The sequence below is a fragment of the Nannobrachium achirus genome (genome assembly GCF_963921795.1).
Source record: "Nannobrachium achirus genome assembly, chromosome: 21".
NCBI classification, from domain to species: Eukaryota; Metazoa; Chordata; class Actinopteri; order Myctophiformes; family Myctophidae; genus Nannobrachium; species Nannobrachium achirus.
Window position 1 is genome coordinate 11,211,376 of NC_137828.1, and position 23,220 is coordinate 11,234,595.

The 23,220-nt window shown below is 40.3% G+C and overlaps 1 protein-coding gene across 1 annotated transcript in view; it reads left to right on the plus strand.

The window, feature by feature from the left end:
* The window catches only part of col11a1a (collagen, type XI, alpha 1a), a gene marked incomplete at both ends in the record, with an annotated part of 173,011 nt that extends 165,472 nt beyond the window's left edge, over nucleotides 1-7,539 (plus strand). The window contains 4 exons of the mRNA XM_080751473.1: nucleotides 1,323-1,435; nucleotides 2,653-2,721; nucleotides 5,834-6,067; nucleotides 7,393-7,539. Of these exons, the coding sequence (XP_080607599.1) occupies nucleotides 1,323-1,435; nucleotides 2,653-2,721; nucleotides 5,834-6,067; nucleotides 7,393-7,539 (563 nt within the window). The remainder of the gene's footprint in view (nucleotides 1-1,322; nucleotides 1,436-2,652; nucleotides 2,722-5,833; nucleotides 6,068-7,392) is intronic.
* Between the last annotated feature and the right edge of the window lie 15,681 nt (nucleotides 7,540-23,220).

The following is a 23,220-nucleotide window of genomic DNA, read 5'->3' on the forward strand; positions in this document are numbered from 1 at the left end:
ATGGGGTGTGCACTGTGCACACAGTATATGAGGGATGGAAAGTAACTTTAACTGGTGCTTACATGATAATATGTAGGAGCGTCAATGTAAGAAATACCCGTTTCGTTTAATGGCTACAGAGATACTGTGTACCGATCTGCATGATTTTTGGACAACATCTGTAACAGGGCCAGTCACAAAATTATATGTTTGATATAGTCCTGGAAATAAGGTTAAAATATTCTGGAAAAGTTTTGGAAATTAATTGGTAAAAATGTGTGGGAACCCTGGAGAGGGAGTGGTGTAATCGGGCGGTGGTTTTCAACCCTTTTCATGTCAGGGACCGTTATTTATTCAGCATTTGAGCCACGGACCACCATTTGATGAGATCTTAGCCTCTCAGACCCAAGACTTGTTTTGCTGTCTTTGGATAAGATTTCTTTTCCCTTCACAATTCCATGCTGTATTGATGTTGGTACCATAGGAGGGAGAGATGACAGGCAAACGTTGATCAGTTTTGAACAGAGATGTTATGACAAGGACATCCTATTCCATTGTATACGGCAGGGGTCTTCAAAGTTTTTAGGCCAAGGACCCCTTAGTTGAGAGAGAGATGAAGCAGGGACCCCCAAAACCTTTTCAGAGATTCCATATAGTTTCATTGTTTGAAATCATCATCACAATCATCTGTGTTTTCAGATATTTAACCATTTGAGCCGTCATTACCTAATAAACTTGATCTTTTACTCTGTACTTAGTCTGCTCTTTTCCCCCTCTACACCAAACCTCTTTGTCAAAAATAGCCGATCTACAAGCTCACAATGCCTTCACAGCATGAGGCGTTGTGAGCTTGTAGATCTGCTATTTTTGGCTACAGTTCTCAGAAAATGGTCACTAGGGTCTAGGGTTCAAGTTGTTGATATAAAAAGGAGTGGAAGATTTGGAGGACCCCCTGTAGTAACTCTGAGGACCCCCGATGGGGCTGTTAAGTATGACATCATTTTGTAGGCAGAGGAGAATTTCTGCCCCCAGTTTCCGTGAATCTTTTTACTATTTTTACTATTTACACATTTTTCTTCTCTTTGCTGTTGAAAGGAAAGTGTTAGAATTATACTTTAGTCGTTATTTTTGTCTCAGATCTGTTGAAATAGTGAGGGACAGAAAATGCTCTGGGGGCAGAGTTCTCCTTCAGAAGTGAGGTCATCTATTCATGCTCAAACGTGATTCCCACAGAGGGCCAATGAATTCAACATGAGTGATTTTCAAATGCATTCTTCTTCAATCCTTTCTCTGTGGACCTTGGTTGGACTAGTTTGTTTGAGTCTGTGATTGGTTCTCCTCAGGTGAGTACTGGATTGACCCCAACCAAGGCTGCTCTGGAGATTCCATCAAAGTCTACTGTAACTTCACCGCCGGGGGTGAAACGTGCATCTACCCCGATAAAAGGTCCACTGGAGTAAGTAGCCTTTTGATTTCTATAAGATTCAACCCCTGTTCTACTTCTAAGTCACTATTCGTCGTTGTCGGGTAGAAACCTCGTATGTCCAAGACCGTTCGTTTTGTATTTTGTATTAAAAATGAACTAAACTAGTGAAAACAGCCGATCTACAAGCACACAATGCCGCGCGCCGCGAGGCGTTGTGTGCTTGTAGATCGACTGTTTTCACTACATTTGTGCGACAGCCTTGTACAATGAAGCAGGGCTTTGCTTGGTGAAAAAGGTACAAATTTGAAACTTGGAGATACGAGGTTTCTGCCCGACAGTGACGTATTGTTTGACCAAATACTCTCAGCAATGCTGTGTCTTTGTTCACAGTGATGTTGAAGCTATAGCCACATTGTCCACATTTCCCATGAATCCATTGCTTCCTGTTCATGCTACTGTAAGAAAGATCCACAAAGATCCATAGTGTCAAACACCAACAGAGTTTCTGAGGCTGTCTTTATTAGTTTGGGACAAAGCTTTTTTCAGATGTAATATGTGAAAGATAAATGCTTAAAGAAGGGGAAGACCACCCATTTTCAATATTGAACTGTGTCATTAATATACCTTAGAGGAGTTGTGTGGAAATAGAAAGAAAGTTCCCCCCATTCTGTGTTGCCTAGAACTGGAGGATTGATTTTGGGGTTTGTATTGTAAAGTACAACTTGATGACATCACACATTGTACTTTACAATACAAACCCCAAAGTCAATCCTCCAGTTCTAGGCAACACAGAAGGGGGGTAACCTTTTTCTATTTCCCACACAACTCCTCTAAGGTATATTAATGACACAGTTCAATATTGAAAATGGGTGGTCTTCCCCTTTAAGTAGACCAATATTTGTGACAAAGCACAATACAAACAAACTGTTTGGAAAAATGTTTCATCTTTATAACACATTTTGATGTTTTTGTTCCTGTCAATGTCTTTCTGTAATCCCACTGATTAATCTACCTTTTACTTTATTCTTCTTTATTTATTCTACTATCATTATACATCATTTGTTCTAATCACCATCATCTACTTTATTTTTTTAATTTGTATTCTTTATGGGTTCATAATGTTTTCTCTCCTTCACTCTTCCAACTCTTTGCTTTGCTTTATTTGCTTTGTTCTTTATACCATTATAAAGAAAGAATGAAAAGAGGTTGTCTTTTAATGTGCCCTGCATGTTCTTTGTTCTCCATAGGTCCGATTATCTTCATGGCCTAAAGAAGTTCCAGGGTCGTGGTTCAGTGAATTTAAGCGGGGTAAAATAGTAAGTGCTCCGTTTTGTTTAAACACGATACACTTTGTCATACGACGAATAGCGAAAATAGCTCATGTACAAACGCACAGCATGTTGCACCTTAGCTATTTTCGCTACTTTTGAACATTCTGAAAAATGTAGGAAGATTTTGAAAGATTTTGGCCTATAACGACATGGCCAAAATAGGAGGCTGGTTGATCTGCTATTTTCACAATATCGAAATTCTGAGAAGTCTCAACTGTTTTGAAAATAATATAAAAGCCTTTTGGAAAAAACAAATTTAAAATGTTCACCTACAACAACATGCCAACATAACAAAGCCAGGTTGAAAGCCAAGAAGTTGACTAAAACTATGACGAAAACAATTCATTTACTATACTTCTACGACTACTGTACCTTTTTTCATTGACGAAAACTAAATAAAATGCACCTTGTTGGAGATTTTTACTCTAGCCAAACAGATGCACTCCTTCTACTCTTTCCTCTTTTTTCTACAAGCCCTTGAATAAGTTCATCTTTTTATCTGAAAATCTGATCTGATCCAAAGTGTCCTTAAACAGTAAACTTCAGTTGAGTAAACTTGTTATGAACAGAGCTCACCTACTGTACAGTACCACCTGTTAGTTACTGTACAGTACCACCTGTTAGTTACTATACAGTACCACCTGTTAGTTGGGGCTGAAATTTCCAAAAGGGCCTTTTGGTGGAAGCACCGAAAATAGCAGACGCGTTGTGAGCAGGCGTGTCGTTGCCAGGATTTTATCTGAAGCAAACACAGAAGTCAAAGTTCCTATGATTGGCCGCTAGTTGCGCTGTTTTCCCCTCGCGAGGTACCAAAAAGAATGTGTCTACATTGGACCCTATTCGTCTTCCCCTTTGATTTTCTAACCTTAATAAACGTTGTCATAAATACTTTATGGTTCCTGTCGCTAGTGAAAAACTGCCTTTCAATCACCATGATATGCGTTTTGAACAAATATGGTCCCATTTATGTTAAACTTGATGATAAATTTGCAGGGGGGGGGGGGGGAGGAGCTGATACCAGCCGGCTGTGTTCTTCTTCGTGTGCTGTATTTCGGGAGGCTCCGACCACATTCTCCCATGTATCTCTGCGGTTCCACGTGACCGTTGGCAGCCAATAGCATTCCTTATGATTCCTGGGGTACCTTTCAAACAATGATGGCGTCACCCATACAAGGGACAAGAAAACCTCATTTTCGCTGCATAGAAAGCAGTGGCGTCGCGCCGTCCATATTCTTCTACAGTCTATGGTTGTGAGCTTGGAGGTCGGCTATTTTCGGTGTGTGAAACCACACTGAACTAAGCATAACCAAGTCAATACTGGATATGTGGCGTAATGGCATGGATTTGTACACAGAGAGGGCAATTCTTTCAACATACGATGCTGCATTCAAGTTCAGGAGAGTTTGGACAAGACATATTGAATGCTGCCTTCAGGAATGGCATGGAAAGAGGGCATTTGCTTTTCTTTCACCATAGTAAATAATTGCATTTATGGTCTGGAAAGGGCAGTTTTTACAGACAGATAAAAGGGCAGGGGCTCAAGCCCCCTTTGATGTCTTAAGTGTGCACGTGCCTGGTTAGCGTTGCCAAGCTAACTCATGCTTCACAAATTACAATCTGCCACCCAAGACTTACATTACCAACCCCTATGTGCAGTGGTTATATCCATTACATTACATAGCTTAATGCCAAACTGCTTACTAGTATCTCATAAGCCAACCAGGAAGCTACCGCACCTGTCTGTTTTGAAGTAAATTACAGGCAAAAGTTGGATATTGAAATACACACATACAACATTAGATTGAAAAATCACAATGTTGTGAAGTTTCTCTCTCCTGACTGATGTGCGCTGTCTCTCTTGTGAAGGGTAGAATCACACACAGCAGATGGCACGGAAATCCATCCAGCGTTGCTTTGTTGAAAAGCATTCTGCATCTTTGCCAACGCCCAAGTCACCCAAGGAAACGTTAACCATTTAAACCCTCTTAGCTTAGTCTTTAGTGAAACAGACAACAGAAATACAATGGCGAACGATATACTTAGTTATAGTGTTACCGTCTACACCAGGGTCTTCAACGTTTTCAGGCCAAGGACCCCTTAGTCGAGAGAGAGATGAACCCACAACCCATAGATACCATATAGTTTAATCGTTTGACGGCACGATCATCAGTGTATTTTGGATTCATGTTAATTTGTGTTTTTAGATATTTAACCACTTGAACCGTCAATACTCAAAAACTTGACCTTTCACTCTGTACTTAGTCTGCTCTTTTTCCCCTCTACACCAAAGCTCTTTGCCAAAAATAGCCGATCAACAAGCTTGTGAGTTTGTAGATCTGCTATTTTTGGCTAAAGTTCACGGAATGGATATATTATATAATATAAAAAAGGAGGAAAAAACTTTCTATCTCTCAAAGATTTGGAGGACCCCCTGTAGTAACTCTGAGGACCTCCTAGGGGTCCCAGACCCCCTGTTGAAGACCCCTGGTCTACACCAAATGCCTTTGCCAAAAATAGCTGATCTACAAGCTCGTAGATCAGCTATTATTTTGGTGAATGTTTCCCCCAATAATAGGCACGCTGGGGTTCCAGAAAGCCTACCAGGCTTTCTGGGGGAAAGCCTGGTGTTCGTTCACAACAGGCCGCTTGGTTTCCACCTAAAGCGCGGAAACCACTAGAAGAAGCGGCGTCGCTTTGATTTGGTCCCCCCCGTTTGTTTCCCCAATCCCTATTAAAATGCCCGAGTAGCCTAGTGTAGTCTTGCCAGTCGCTACCAGTTGGACTAAAAGATCCAATTACCAAACGAATTTTTCAAAAGCAAAACTACTCCGCATCAAGGAGTTTATTAGGTAGGCCCTAAAAGTGTGTCCTTGAGCGCAGGGGAATATTTCTGTTAAAACTGAATCCGGTTTGATCTTTCCGGCAAATTGTAGTCCTTTGGACGTTTTGTGGTTTCCGCTCCAGACCGGTTACAAACCCGAAAAAGTGAAGTGATCCCAGACTAGGGTTCAAGTGGAGTGGCAGAGCGGGATTATTCTTGGCCTCTGATCTTCATTATTCTTCTTCTTCTCTTTTAATCTCCCTTCCTGCCGAACAGCTTTACTACGTGGACGCTGAGGGCAACTCGATAAACGAGGTCCAGATGACCTTCCTGAGACTACTAACGGCCTCGGCCCGGCAGAACTTCACCTACGTGTGCCACCAGTCGGTGGCGTGGCACGACGAGGCCGCCGACAGCTACGACAAGGCGCTCCGCTTCCTGGGCGCCAACGACGAGGAGCTGTCCTTCGACAACAACCCTTACATCAAGGCCCTCTCAGACGGCTGTGCGGTAAGGAACACCACAGCCATAGAGTCAGTGGTTCTCGACCTGTGGTTCGGGACCCGTGTTGTTTTTGACAGCAAATTTTGATTTAGTTTTAGTCATAGTCTTTTGAATAAAATGTAACTTGGTTTTAGTCATAATTTAGTCACCTGAAAAGTATTAGTTTTAGTCTAATTTTAGTCGACTAAATCTACAGTTGATTTAGTCAAATGAAATGTATTTTGGCAGGCCTTGATGGCATCGTAATGACTTTGATTTTTGATGATTTTACACTGGGTTGTGTGCTGAAAATAGCCGATCTACAAGCTCACAACGCGTCGCAGCGCGACGCGTTGTGAGCTTGTAGATCTGCGAGCTTGTAGATCTTGTAGATCTTGTAGATCTGCTATATAGCTTGTAGATCTGCTATTTTCAGCACACAAAACCTGAGAGCAACCAAACATAAAAATGACTCTTCTCCACTAGTCCCTCCCTAATGTTTTAGTCTAGTTTTTATTTTGTTGACGAAATTGTCAATATATTTAGTCTTAGTTTTAGTCATCACAGCTTAGTTTTTATTTCGTTTTTATTTAGTTTTCGTCAGTGAAAAAAACACAGTCGACAAACATTTTTCGTCATAGTTTTAGTCGACGAAATCAACACTGTTCGGGACCCCCAGATCATTTCTGCTGGTCCCCAGATGATTAACTTTATGTGCAACATTGTTTTCTCACTAAACAGTAAACAAACCAACATAACGTTTAAGTGTATAGAGGGTATATGCACATTTCTAAAGTGACAATTATTGAAGGACTGTTTAATACTTCTAAAATGACAAATTAAACATTGGCCAAATTGTCAAATATTAGAGACAGAAATTTTGAAAATAGCAAATTCACATGCTAACAACGCCTCGCAACGCAAGGCTTTGTGAGCATGTAGATCTTCTATTTTCACAATAGAACCGTGTTATACAAAATGTAATGCCTCGACTCTTAGTGCTAGTCAGGGTGGGGGGGGGGGGGGGGGGGGGGGGGGTCCCCAGTTAAAATATGATTATTTTGGGGGTCGCGGCCTGAAAAGGTTGAGAACCACTGCCACTGCCATGCCATTATCTTGATTATTGGCACTTCTGCGCTGCCTATGGAACTCGCCTTTGGCTCGTTCCTGCAGCAACGGACAGAGGCGTGCCGATATTTACGATAACACACACCCTCTCGTGTAATATTGCTTAATTATAAGATCGACGCACATTTTGTTTTACAAAGTACATAATCAGTCATCCTGGTTATTTTCGGGAGATATGCATACTGAATATTTTCCTCTTTCTGTGTCTCCTTTCCCCCCTGCAGACGAGGAAGGGCTACGGAAAGACTGTGATGGAGATTAACACTCCCAAAATCGATCAGGTTCCGATCATCGACGTCATGTTGACTGACTTTGGGGACCCCAGCCAGAAGTTTGGGTTCGAAGTTGGGCCCGTCTGCTTCCTCGGTTAGAATAGAACACAGAACGAAAAGAAAAAAAGAAAACAAAAGAACAAAAAGAAAAGAGGAAAAAAAAAAAAGAAACTTTGACGGGGTCAGCAAAGCAAGTCAAGTCGAAGACATTTTTTTTGGGTTACCACCAAGACCCCGATTCCAGCTCCCCAGCCCCCCCACACCCTTTCCCCCGTGCCACATGCAAGTTTTGAATAAGAGATGGTGTAGCGAACATGTCTTTGCCATGTATGTATGTATTACCCAGGAAAATACTTGTCGCCCTTGTAGGGCTAGAACCACATGACTTAACCACGTTACGGAGCAAAAGGCGAAGGACATTCTAATGTGTGGCAGAGGGGGGGTGGGTGGTGGACTGGGGGTTCAACACGAGGCGGAGGACCGGCGAGGAAACCATAGAGACCTCTTCTCTGGACCCTCCGAGCTGTTGTGTGAGCGACAACGACTACCATGGTGCTTGTTCAAAACACACAAAAAAGTATAAAGAGGTGCTAAGAGAGGTGTATTTTGATAATAAAAAAATAAAATAAAACTGTAATTATTATTTTGTACAATACTGTTATTTCCTTCCGAATCCACTTTCAAAACTTGCATGTGTTTCAGACTATGCATCCGGCTCCTTCATTGTTGGTTACAAAACATTACAGTATAAGTTAAAGATAAAATAAAAATGAATTTATAATTATGATTATTTTGTTGTTGTTGTTGTTGTTGTCGTCGTGTGAATACTGTGCATCTGTTATGAAGCAAATAAAAGTGAGCATTCAAACAACTCCCTATTTCTAATTAGACTGTTATGCCCTTTGTATATATTGACCATCCAGAGCTCAAGCTTATTTGTCCTTTTGCCCAACGCGACCGTAGGTGAAAAAACACACAAGTATCAAACCAGCACGTACACAGCAACATGTACCCACTAATGTTGTAACCCTGTGCTAGTATTAAGCAATCATGCCATTCACTATTCTTTAATTTAATTCATTTTTTTTGTTTTGTTTGTTTTTTATTTTATTTTGTGTTTTTTTTTTTTTCCTGTATTTTTTTTTCACGGTTGTATACCTCAAACTTTCTTGATAACCATTAAGATGCGAGGATGTTATGCCCTGTATATACCTTGGTTAAGCAATTAAGTTTATATATTTTGGGTGGGGAAATTTTTTTTAAAAGAGAGAAACACATTAACTGTTAGGCGTCCTCTGTCCGGTCCCTGTCTGTGAATGCAATGAGAGAAGCCCTTTAGGTGACCCTTGTTTTGTAACTAAAATGAGAAAATGTTTTAATGTGCTTTTTATGGTTCATTTAAATATTAAAAACTGGATTCTAAACAACAGTGAATTTGAATGTCTCAATGGTTTGTGTTAGTGGACTGTGGGATAGATTGACATTGCTGTACATATAAAGTTCTCCAAAAGAAACAAAAACAAGGATTATGCCTTATAAGACCTTCATATACCTGGGCTGGTGCAATTCCATCTTGAAACCAATAAAGTACCATCTTAAAATACTTTTCTTTCATTCTGAGTACTTGAATTAAAACATGTCACTGTGTGCTTGTATTGCCATTGTAGGTTATGCGGAACTCATCAAGTGAGGCGCTTTTCTATGTTGCATGAGTTACATCATTAGTATAAGATTGATTAGAATGATTATAGGCTGTGTGTGTGTGTGTGTGCGTGCGTGCGTGCGTGCGCGTGTGTGTGTGTGTGTGAGTGCATGCCACACGTGCGTGTGTTATTATGGAACAATATATTGAAGAAGAATACTTTACTGAGCTTTGATGTACACTTTTACTTTCTATTTTGGTGAAATTCATCCCATGTTGCTTGATCAGTCTGAGGGCCCTATTATGATCCAGGTCTTATGCCTTATGCCTTAAATTCTTTACCTTTTTTTCACTATTTTGAAAAACATTTTTAAATACTTCAAATGCTGATCTACATCTGCATGTTGTGAACTTGCAGATCAGCTCCTCATATTTAAAAAACAAAAACAAAATAGTAAAAAAAGGCAAAGAAGTTAAGGCATAAGACCTGGATCATAATAGGGCCCTGAACCTTTAAAACATACTGTAAACAGCTGTTGGTTCTCTCTCTCTCTAGTTTTAGATTCAAGAATAGTAATCAAATGTAACGGATGCTTTGTTCTCACAAGACCCCCGTCTCATCATTTATTGCTTTTGCAAAGTGAGAAATAGTTCCCTTATGGTGTGTGCAGGACATGTTGATGCATTTCTCACCAGAATACTTTGCAGACATTGACAGACATTGTTGTAGCTCCATTTAAATGTCTCCCTACAAAAGTCAGATGTCTAAAATGAAATAATAAAAAAAAAAAGTCCAATGCTGGAGGGCTTTTAACTTGACAGGACATTTTTGACTGTCCTTGACCTTAAAGTAAATAAAGTATGGGGTTACCAGACAGAAATCTCACCTGACCAAGTTTAGTCAACAAAACAAGCATGGACAGTCAGATGTTCAGGATGCATACATCGTCGGCAAAACGTAGTATCTTAATAATTTCAACATTTTATTATTCAAACATTTGAAAAAATAGACGATCTACAATCTTACAAGAAGCTTGTACAGCTGCTACTTTTGCTAACATTTTGTAGTAAAAGTGAAAGTGATTGTGTGACTATAAATATAGAACCAATGAAAAGAACACAGTTTTTTTATTCTTATTTATTTTTTTCCTGAAAAGTTTTGTACGTAAGGTTTCTGCCTGACATCCACAACTTAAATCTTGAACCAGGATGCCAGAAGAAGCTCCATCTATATGTGACCGAAACGTTGCTTAAATAATAAAAGTGTTCATATTGTGCAAGTGCAGATGGTGTGCGGGTCTTTTTTGCTTTATTATACATTGATCCCTGCCTATATACACCCGTCTCTGAGCCAATCACACGTGCATATGACTTTGTTTAAGAAATCTTGAAACAGAAGAAGAACCGTTCAACCGATGCTCCCTAGGAACACAGAGACAAGACATTTCATCTTCTCCAAGATGATCATATTGAGATAAGTGTGGCAGACTCAACAGGTGATACCGGTAGAAGGAAAGACTTACCAGTAAGACTCCCTAATCGGGAGATAAGCGACCGTCAGGTCGCAACGTGATTTTAGGGCAAAATGTGTAGGAGCAGTGTCCAAAAATATGTTTGAAAAAATCGGCCTGATGGTGGCGCTATATTGGACAGATCCCTGTTGATGACATGAGTGCAGACATACTGTGTAGCGATTTGGGTGATTTTAGGGTAAAATCTGTAGTCTGAGCAGTGTCCAAAAATGTGTTTTAAAAAATCAGCCTGAAGGTGGCGCTAAATGGGCCAGATCCTTGGTGAAGACATGAGTGTAGAGCAAGTGTGTACCGATTTGTGTGATTTTAGGGCATCATTTTTAGGAGCAGTGTCCAAAAATGTGTTTGAAAAAATCGGCCTGATGGTGGCGCTATATGGGACAGATCCATGTTGATGACATGAGTGTAGACATACTGTGTAGCGATTTGCGTGATTTTAGGGCCAAATCTGTAGGAGTAGTGTCCAAAAATGTGTTTAAAAAATCGGCCTGAAGGTGGCGCTAAATGGGACAGATCCATGTTGATGAGATGAGTGTATACATACTGTGTACCGATTTGCGTGATTTTTTGGATTTTTTTGGAATTGTAGGAGCAGTGTCAAAAAATGTGTTTTGCAAGAATCGGCCTCATGGTGGCGCTAGAAGAGGGCCGTGTGAGATTTGATGGGTGGAGGTTGTGGTTTGGCAGGCAAGGAGTGTGTGTGCAAAATTTGGCATGGATCGGGGCAACGGTTGCGGAGATATGAGCAGGGCAAAAGTGTGACGTGACGTGACAGACACACTGACGGACTGACAGACAGGCGGTTTGATAGTAAGTGCGACCTGACGGTCGCAATAAAAGGCACAGACCTAACAGACCTGTTACCTTGTAGAAGTTAGAAGAATACGTTACAGTACTTGCCTTCAAACCAAAACTCAATTTCTGACGTTAGCATCACTTCAGTGTATCATGGCATGACTCTCAAATACTTTTGCCTGATGAAGAAAGTCGAAACGTTGCAGTTGCCTATAATAAAAGTAATTTTTTTGGAGCATATAAACAGTGTGCGGGCGTTCCTCTCCTTCCATTATCTGATACCTTGATGTCCAGCACCTGGCCTGAATATAGGCTTGAGATGAGAGCACACAATCTTCTCTATGAAATGACTCTCAAGTAATCCAGTCTTCACATTACTGCTCAGAGTGCCTGATGGAATGTACACACACTAAAAACTCATGGGTCATTTCTTGACCCAAATCATGGGTCATTTGTGTTAGGTCAAATTTCGGGGTCATTTCTCAGAGCCACAACCCTTCCTTGAGTTATTGGGATATTATTTTGACCCAATTCCAGGGTTGTTCGAGTTAGATAATATTTATCTGGGGGTGACCCGTTTTTGGGGTTAGTGGTAACCCCTATACTTGGGTCAGTTGTCTAGCTTTGGGCCAATCAGGGGACAGGCACCATAAACCTGTTTGCAAAGCGTGCTGGGAAAAGCATTTTTCTAGGTTTCCAGAGACATTTTCTAAGCTGTTGGGAGCTAAAAATGCTAAATATGTCATATCCATGTGTCTGTCTCGGCAAGCTGTCTGTCATATGTCTGAATTTGATTTGTCAATATTTGAGCCTAAACCCTAACCGTAAGTGCTTGGCTGCTAGCTTAGGGTTGAGCTCCCTCCCCAACAGCTTGTCTGAAAGAGAAGAACTCATAGTATAGTAATTCTGAGATTATTTTTGTGTATCTTCTCTAAATTATTCTGATTATAGTATTATCAACATTGTTGCATAATATATATTATGCACTTTTATGTTGATATTACCAATCTTTGAACAAATCATCTGAGAAGAAACCCTGAAACATTTCTGATGTTATGTTAATGACAGATAATATTGACATTGTCATTCTAAAGACCATGCATAAGTAGGTTGTATTCATTTAGCCCACTCAACCCCAAAACTTGGGTCATATTGACTACAATCTTGGGTAATTTTAAACAAATAATTTGGTTATTTATTTGACCCAATTTATGGGTCAATATTCATAACCAAATTTCTTGAGTTAAAATAACCAAACTGGGCATTGGTCCCTATTTGACCCGTGAGTTGGATCAAAAATGACCCAAGTTGAGTTGTTTTTGACCCAGCAGTTTTTAGTATCCTAATATACTTCAGAATACCATTTATATGTGTTCATCTAGCAGTTGTTTCCAAATATTTCAACTATCTACTTTGTCAACAGCAGTGGTGGAAATAAGTACTCAAATGTAGAAAAGTAAGTAAAGTAAGAAAGTAAAAGTATCAATACTGCAATGTAGAAATACTGGAATACCATAAGTACTTGACTGAAAGTACAAAGGTATTAGTAGAGTCACAAACTGAGTTTCTGTGATCATCCTCTGGCAAGGATGTTTTGATGATTGATTTGACCTCTAGGGAGCCTTTATATCAAACATCCTGGAATTTTTTTGCTAGAGGGCCAAATTCTAAATGGCGCCCGGCACCATCTCTGAAAATTAACTTTTGATCCAGATGACCTAAAATCATGTATGAAGACACTTTTCCATACAAGTCAACCACAAGGATTCCAAAATCTGACACCATTTTAATCATAAGACCTTGTTTAATTAGCATATATTATGCATAATATGTAACAACTCAAAGCAAACACGTGGTCATTTTCTGTTCTGTGTTATTGTTAGTACTTATCTTTACAAATATTATTATTCTTGTACATCTAACCACTACTGAAGCAGTACATATTCCAATAAAGTGCTCTTTGTTATTGTAATAAGCTATTATGTCCATAACAAATGTTTCTGTATATCAATCATTATGTCTTCTAGACCATATAAATAAGTTTGGAAAACATACCGAACTTTACACAGTTGATCCCAAGGTCAAAGGTGTGTGTGTGTGTGTGTGTGTGTGTGTGTGTGTGTGTGTGTGTGCGTGTGTGTGTGTGTGCGTGTGTGCGTGCGTGCGTGCGTGCGTGCGTGCGTGCGTGTGTGTGTGAGAGAGAGAGAGAGCTATGTTTGACAGGAAGAAGACACAAACTTGTATTAACCTTCTGTTGACACAATAATACGGCAATATGTTGATTACAGGGAGGCTGGTCCACTGCGTGTTTCATACATTGTCATCTTTGTCCAAAATGCCACTGTAGTAGATCACACACAGGGAACTGTCCAGCTGATCCAACTCTGAATCTGGATGTGGACCACATCTCCGTCCAGCTCTCATTGCAGGATGTGTGGGTGAAGGGTTTCAGGGGGTGTTGTGGTTCCCATGTTGTGGTTCCCATAGGGCGGCATAGCTCAGGGGTAGAGAAACCATTATTAGAGCACAAAGGGTTCCCAGTTCGAATCCGGGCTCCCCCTGAGTTAAAGGAGCTAAAGTAAACTTTTTCTTGAAAAACGGATGCTAAAATAAAAATAATGTTCCGAAAATATGTTATAAATAAATAAGCTTCATATATGTGTTTCTATTCAAAAATGACCACAAAAAGCGTAAAATAATGATAAAATAATAATTTTGGCCAGACCGACACATTTTGTCAGACCGACACTTTGTTTACATTCTAGTCTATAGACTAGGATGTAAACAAAGTGTCGGTCCTACAATGAAAAAGTTGACTATAGCTCCTTTAATGTCGAAGAGTCCTTGAGCAAGACTCTGAACCCCTAATTGCTCCCGGTGAGTAGGTTGGTTGGTGCCTTGCATGGTTTCCTCCGCCACCGGTGTATGAATGTGTGCGTGAATGGGTGAATGTAATGCACAATCTATGCAAAGCGCTTTTATCCAAAAGCGCTATATAACTGCACCATTTACCATCTGTCACTTTAATTTAATTAGTTTCAAGCCACCGGGTCATCTGCACTTCTGAAAATGTAGGAGTCAGTTAAGAGATGTTATGGTTGAAAAGGTACAGGTGGAAATGCTTCACAGCCTGCAGCACCACCAACAGCTCTGGTCGGGTCAGGCAGAAGTTCCTCAACTTTATCTTGGCGCAGCTCAGGGAACAGATGTACCGGTAGTACCAAACCATTCTTTCTCCACTATCCTCCTCCTGAGACAGCACATTGCCCAGGCCCCATCACTGGCATGTGTTACCATTAGGGGTGTAACGATACACATCACGATACATGGTTGACGATACGATACATGGATGATATTGGTTCATTCATGGCGATACGATACGATTCGATTCAGTGATTTAAAATCGATATAGTAACTATTTAGCAAATAAATTAAATCTGTTTGAAAGGTGTGGATAGTGCAGGTTTTTAAGGGAAACATGTATTATTATGGATATAAATAAGTAAACACTGTGATTATCTGCCAAATATTGTATGTTGACAAACCTGCACCTTGACATGAACCCAGAGATTAAACACATTTATCGATAGACCAGTGTAGCTATGGAATGGAAAAGTAATTAAGTTCCAGGAGACTGACCAGTGACATTCGTTGCAATGTCTATGTATGCCGTAGTGCTCCACATTGGTAGCAGCCAGAGCATAGGCCTTTCTTCTGTCTATCCAGAGTCTCTTGTGACTGATGGGTAGAGATTGAAGAGTGCTGTTATGCTGTAATGGCTCTTCACTGTCCCCATCATCATCCCCCACACTTGTAAAATTTGAATAACCTTTCAATTTAACACTTAACGTTTTACTTTCTGTGGCTGTGCCTGTGATAAAAAAAAATGTACCTCAATTTGTATGCCAATACCTTCATAGCTATAAATATGTCTATGGGTTATTTATATTTTGTAGTGTAGCAACAGTGAAAACAGCACATTATAGGTGCTCTTACTTTACATTCCACAGACAAGAAGAGCAGTTTGCCCTCTTGGCTCCCAAGTTGTGGAATAAACTCCCTGTCGCACTTAGAACAACGGACTCACTCGCTACCTTTCGCCGTGGACTGAAGACTCACCTTTTCAGACTCCACCTAAACCCTTAGCACTATAGTAAAATCAATGACCATACATGAAGCTAGTTAGCATTTTTTTTTTTTTAGGTTTCTTTAGAACTTTGATTATATTGTGTTTTCTCTAGATAGATATCCATTTACATTGTTATACTGCTGTTAATGTACTGACCTATCATCTTGTTTATTATTGTGATGTTGTATCTGCTTATTGTAAGTCGCTTTGGATTAAAAGCGTCCGAAAGTTTTATTTACCTGCCAGGGGCAGGTGGGCAACCCTTAGTGTCAAGGCCTGACTGGTCAACAGATATCATGGCGACATCTTTAACTTTCTTGCCTGTGCTGCCTTTTTACCACTTAAAAACTCTAACTCTCCCAATTCTATTCGGTCTTATTCCCACAACGTTTGCTGATGCACAGCTGTTCTTCTTACTACACAGACCATGCTTTCCTATCACTATCTAAACTTCACAGGCTCTCAAAAACTCTTTGGCTTAGAAAAACATCAATCCTGTTAGCACGATCACATGAGCCCCGGGCCTTTTCTCCACAGAATCCGTCCAACATGCCAAACTCACATCCTGAGCTGGCAATTCCTCTAATTCCTCTGTAATATCTTACTATCGGTCATGTTGCAGATGGTCTGCGTGGGATGGGATGGCACCGCACCAGGGACGTGCTGGCCATTGGGAAAAGCGGGACAACTCCCGAACGGCCGGTTCATTCCCGGCCGGTCCAGGCCGGGCCATTAGGAAAAAAAGAAAAATAATAATAATGTCAGCCTTCGTTGCATTTTGGGGGCGGGGCAGCCAACAAAGTAAATCGTCACTGTCGGGCAGAAACCTCGTATCTCCAAGTTTCAAATTTGTAAATTTTTTCGCAAAGCAAAGCCCTGCTTCACCATACAAGGCCGTCGCACAAAAGTAGTGAAAACAGCAGATCTACAAGCACACAACGCCTCGCGGTGCGAGGCGTTGTGTGCTTGTAGATCGGCTGTTTTCACTAGTTTAAATCATTTTTAAAATAATAAATACAAAACAAACGGTTTTGGACATACAAGGTTTCCACACGACAATGACGAAATTTAACTCATGTGCCCACTGGCTTGTCACTTGTCATGATCTGAAATGGCAAATCTTTGAGTAGCAGCAGCACTATAGAGAGAGATCTCTCTCCATAGCGCGCAATGAGGGCCTCTCCAACTCTTTTTCCCGGGCTGAATCAGGGGCCCAGCACGTCCCTGCACCGCACGCAGACTCTAAAAAAACACTGTGGTCTCAACAGCCCAACAGTGACTGCAAGGCTTCGTCGACTAAAACTAGGCGAAAAATGTTTGGACAAAAACTAGGCTAAAATGTTAGGGAGTGACCAGTGGAGAATTCATTTTATGTTTGGTTGAGTTCGGGTGTTGCACTCTGAAAATAGAAGATCTGCGATTAGATCGGCTATTTTCAGCATGCAAATAAGTGTAACATCAGCCATTAAAATGCCATCAAGGCTGGGCAAAATACATTGGATACAGAGCATAATAAGATACACCTCAGGTATGAGAATGAATGGAGAGATTTGCAGCTATATTTTCATCCATGCCTTATCCCTAAACGTATTTGCCTTGATTTACTATTTTGAAAAAAAAAAAAAAAAAAAAAAAAAAAAAAAATACTCTTGTAGATCAGCTACTTGAAATATACAAAAATGTTTTTCAAAATAGTAAAAAATAAAAAATAAAAATAAAAAAAAAGTTTAGGGATAAGTAGTAAGGCAGGGTTCCCCAATTAGTTTTCCCCACGGGCCGAATTATGTCTAGGATACCAAGCTGAGGGCCACAACAACGGCGGCGGCGTTCCCGCTACTCCAGCGACAGTTCAGATATCGTCGTTGTCGGGTGAAAATCTTCTATGTCCAAAACCGTTCATTTTGCATTTATCATTTTAAAAATTATTTAAACTTGTGAAAACAGCCGATCTACAAGCACACAACGCCTCGCGGTGCGAGGCGTTGTGTGCTTGTAGATCTGCTGTTTTCACTACTTTTGTGCGACGGCCTTGTATGATTTGGGAAAGAGCGTACAAATTTGGAGATACGAGATTTCCACCCGACAACGACGATATACTAGTGTTGTTGCTGCTCTTATACCACCATTATTACTGGGGTTGGTGTGGGCCAGACAGTAGCCCCCCGCGGGTCGCAAATGTGGTGGGCCGTGGTGTAGACTGTAGAGTAAGTTGACTCAACTCAAGTACAGTACTTAAAGGGCCACTTTACCTATGGGACAACCCTATCTTATTTTATTGTTGTTTGGGACACGATCAACACAATCCTGAGTTATTTTTTGTGTTCAATCAGATTTTTTTAGATATTTTAGTATTTCAGCATGTACTAGTGATGCATTTTGCATCATCAGTGATGCGTTTTGCATCATATGATGCAAAACGCAAGATAGGGTTGTCCCAGAGGTGAAGTGGCCCTTTAAGTAAAGATTTCAGGTACTTTTACTTTTCTGGAGTATTTCCCAGTTTTCTGTACTTTTACTTCTACCCCACTACATCTCAGAGGTAAATATTGATCTTTTACTCCACTACAATTATTTGAAAACTTTTTTTACTTTGTAGATTTTTAATTATTATTACAAAACATTCCCCACATATACCACTTCAGCCCTATACATTTCGGCCATTTGAAAATAGCCGATCTACAAGCATTGGGCATTGTGAGCTTGTAGATCTGCTATTTTCAAAAGATGTTTTATACATTTGAAAACTTGTGAAAAGGGACATTCTGCAAAATGAGTACTTTCTACTTTTGGTACATTAAGTACATTTTTACTTAAGTATCGATACCTGATACTATTGAGTAAAACATAAAAGTACTTTTTCCACCACTGCAGGTGGGTCATGTTACTTGCCAATGCTGAAACTGAAAAGTGTGCTTTTCTCGAGCAATGCCGACTTTGAACACTGAAGGATACTGAATTCAGGCAGTCTGTTACGTTAAATTGAATTAACCTTATACCCTCTTGCCACTTTCCCTACAAGAACGAAGAAACTAAACAAAAACACTCTCATCATTCACTTTCTGCCTTTGTCCTCTATAGTTGGCTATGAATGCAACAAGGTCATAAATGAGGAAATACAGACAATGTTACACTTGCGCTGTAGTTACATTCAAACTTGAAGGGTATAGAAAGACGTGTAGAAAGCTGTACTTTGAAGGCACCAGTAAATGTGATAAATGGTGCATTTATAAAGCGCCTTTATCCAAGGCGCTTTACAGAGATTGTGCAGTACATTCACCCATTCATACACCGATGGCGGAGGAAACCATGCAAGGCACCAACCTGCTCACCTTGAGCAATTAGGGGTTCAGTGTCTTACTCAAGGACACTTCAACACTAACTCGGGGGGAGCCCGGGATCGAACTGGGAACCCTTCGGGAACCCTCCCTCCATGTGACGGTTTCTCTACCCCCGCCAGTACTTTGAAGGCATATTTCACCAGTACTTTGAAGGCATATTTCTTCCTCTTTTTGTGTAATGTGAAATATTTGAAGATCCACCCCAAAAACTGCCATAGTGTGCTGGTACAGCGGTTTGGGCCTACAGTCATTTTGTGGAGGTATAATCAGCCAACAGATACGGTTGGGTTATGTTTGTGTAGCTTGATGCCTTTATCCGTTTTGACCATCTGTTTGCGTGTGTCCATTTATGCCCATATATGGAGAGATATGTCTGTCTACGTCCATTTTCTGACATATATGGAGATCTCTGTAGGACCTGGTTTGACCATCTGTTTACCTGTGCCCATTTATGCCCATATATGGAGTTTGCGACCTGGCCAACTCGGGAACGATGTAAATAGGGAATGAATGCCCCACCCTTTAATGCAAACCCCATTATATGGAGATCTCTGTATCTGTCTGTGTCCCTTTTATGCCCATATACTCTATCTGTGTCCATATTTTATGCCCATATGCCCATATATGGAGATCTCTGTATCTGCCCATATGCCCATATATGGAGATCTCAGTCTGTGTCCCTTTTATGCCCATATATCTGCGTCCATTTTATGCCCATATGCCCATATATGGAGATCTCTGTATCTGCCCATATGCCCATTCTCTGTATCAGTCTGTGTCCCTTTTATGCCCATATACGGAGATATCTGTCATGGAGATCTCAGTCTGTGTCCCTTTTATGCCCATATATCTGTCTGTGTCCCTTTTATGCCCATATACGGAGATATATCTGTCTGTGTCCCTTTTATGCCCATATACGGAGATATCTGTCGGGTCGAGGCAAGGCCCCTGTATTGCCCATATATGGAGATCTCTGTATCTGCCCATATGCCCATATATGGAGATCTCAGTCTGTCGGGTCGAGGCTAGGCCCCTGTATCTGCCTGCAGTGATGTCACAATGACTCAGTGCTTGCGCCCGGCACTGCAGTGATGTCACAATGAGTCAGCGCTTGCGCCGATTTTGCGCCGATTTCCGCATAAGGAGATTCCGAACGTTTCGCGCCGGTTAGGGAAAACCGCGCGTCGGGTCGGGTCGAGGCCCGGCACTGCACTCCATGCCGCGGCGGGGAACGTGCGTGCCGAATCTGAAGCCGGTGGGACGAACGGTTCTCGAGATACGCGGATTACAAACACACACGCAGAGACTTCTCGCATTTATAGATAGATATGCATGTGACAGGCTGACAGCCCCACAACGTACTGTGTGCTCAATCACTGTACCTTAAACATACCCTACCAGTCAAAAGTTTGAACACAGCTTCTCACACACATTGAATAAAAGCTGTGTTGAAACCTTTTACTGGTAGGGTATTGTAGACCTATGGTACACACCTGGGCTGGCCTGCTGGAACAGCCAGTTTTGTGCACAGACCAGGACTATTTTAATGAATGGAACACTTCACCCTCTTTCTTTGATATGTATATTCATTTTTATTGATTTTATAAAACGTCATGATGATTAGTGAAGTGCCACAATTCAAAAGTTGGACACATTAACAATTAGACCTATATGCAAAGCAGTCACACAGCAGAGTCAAGATGAACCCGAGAAAGGACCCCAGATGTACTTGAATGTTGTTCAACTGTCTTGTTTGTTGCAACGCAGCCACTCCAGATGTATCACTCCCATTAACTATAGCCGTCTGGTGAAACAAGGAATGATGGAAGTCTTCAATTCTGTTAAAGTGATTCTCTTTGCTACAATCCCACACATAAGAGTCTGTTGAACAGAGTACGGCAGAGCACGAGAAGCTTCGGAGCAACCAAACAAGGCAGTTAGTGCATCGGGTGTTTCCACTTTTTTTTAAATTATTGTTTAAACCAGTTGTCATTTATTTGAATGTCCAGGACATCCACATTGATGTATTTTCATGTTTTTAAAAATAGACGCAATTTAAAAATAGATGATCTCGTTTAAAGTGCATGTAGCCTAGTCACTTCTTTTGAACTTGTTTTCATGGACCTGGCTGCTCATTTCTTTCACAAAACATGTGCATCAAAGAAGACATGACGTGACTACCACTGTTGCTATGGGAATGGTAAATGTCTCCGCTCATCGCCTTGACGTGGGCTGTCCTGTTTAGAATGTTGCAAACCACAGTTATGATGACTTGTTGCATATATATATATATATATATATACACACACACACACACACACACACACACACACGCACACACACACACACACACACACACACACACACACACACACACACACACACAATAGTCTATATATATATATATATATATATATATATATATATATATATATATACTATAGTCTATATTATATATAGGGCTGGGACTCTCGATTAAAACAATCTAATTAATTCGAGGCTTTGTAATTAATTAATCGAAATTAATCGCATGTATAATCGCTTATAACGTGAGTTTTTGTTTTAAATCAAAATGTCCCATCCACTGGGCCAAACAAATAAGCAGTCTGAACGGCGGCTTCTCCCATTGCGTACAGTGAGGTTTGTTGACTGTTGATTGGTAGAATTGGCTGAATTTGTGGAAACATGGCGGCCATTGGCACCAAGTATGGGGGATGAGTGGTTCAGAGTCCTATGTATTGGAGTGACGGAGAATAACACCTAATAGAAAATGGTATCAAATGGGAGGCAGGGGATGGATATGGAAGGCAGAGATATGGGAGAGATGGTGGTGGTAGTATTATAGGGGTGATTATTACTGTACTTGGTGTTAATTACCTTATGATTTAATTATTATTATTATTATTATTATTTTTGTTCTGTTTTTTGTCCATGGTCTATTGTTAAGTTTGTGATGTAGTGTCAAGTGGCGTCTTATGTATGTTTTGATGTAGTGTGGTGTCCTGTGTATGCTTGTGAGGTCTTCCTCATAATAAAAAAAATATTGAAACAGGACTGTTGATTGGTACAACGGTATGATCAGTTACACCCCTGATATATTTGGCAACCTCTGATTTGTTCGGAAATTACGCCATATTGCAGATCAAAGTGGTGTATTCGAGTGAGGCAGGCAAATCAAACATTCCTGAGACTCTTGCATGAACATAAAAAGGTTTTCAGCTGGGATTCCGGGGCCAAATACAAATACTTTTTTTTGGGGTGCGTGGCACTTTAAAGAAGTTTGAGAAGTAATGATTTAAAAGGCCTCAGGTCTAAAGGTTAAAGAAAGACATGGTTAACTTTCTGTCCCTTAATCTTCTTCAGCATTCATTCTAACAGGTCTTATTATGCACAATTATGTCAACAAAACCATTCATAAAACATTCCTCTGGTCTGTCTTCCTTTCATCCTTCCTTTCTGTCCTCATCTCCTTCCAAATTAACTATGTCATCTTTAAATCTTCAATTGTTCCCAGCAAACATTTTGAGGTATATTAGACGTCTAATATACGTCTAAACTTATACTAGACGTCTAAGTTTATACGTATAAAAATGGTCTACCAGAGGTATAGATGCAAGTTTTTTAGACGTCTAATAGACGTCTAAGTTTATACCTGGGTCTAAATTTAGACTTCTAATAGACGTCCGGCCGTTAAGGTCTAAATATAGACGTCTATTAGATCTTACTTAAAAATTATGTTGCGAGGAAAACGTTGAGATAATTGCCATTTTGGTTAGAACTGACTGAAAATAACTTTGTACTTCAATTTTAAAATGATACTAAATATATTTTTAAATGTCCAAATAAATGTCAAATATTATCAATTTATCTCGCGGCACCCCTGGACTGCCGTCGCGGCACCCCAGGGTGCCCCGTCACCCACTTTGGAAACCCCTGGGTTACAATACTACCCTGCCATGCAGTGCTGTCGGCAGGGCAGTCATTCTCTACTTCAAAAACTACGAAGACAAACAAAGTTGCATACTGAAAAATGAAAAAGTTTAACCCTGCAAGACCCGAATTAATTTCTACTGGCCAAATTTTTTTTTTTAAAACTCAGATGGTGTTGTAGGAGTCATAATCACAGGAAAATGTAATTAAAAAATAATAATAATGTTTTTGTAAGATTTTATAGCCATGAATCATAAATCATAAATCATGCTCTAATTTGCATTTTGGGGATATTTTTCACAATATTAACATATGCACGTGTTCTAGACATTCTAATGATCACGAAAAAATGTATTACAGAGATTTTACTTGTGTTTTAGTGAGGAATAGCTTCAGTTAAAAACTGAGATGTTG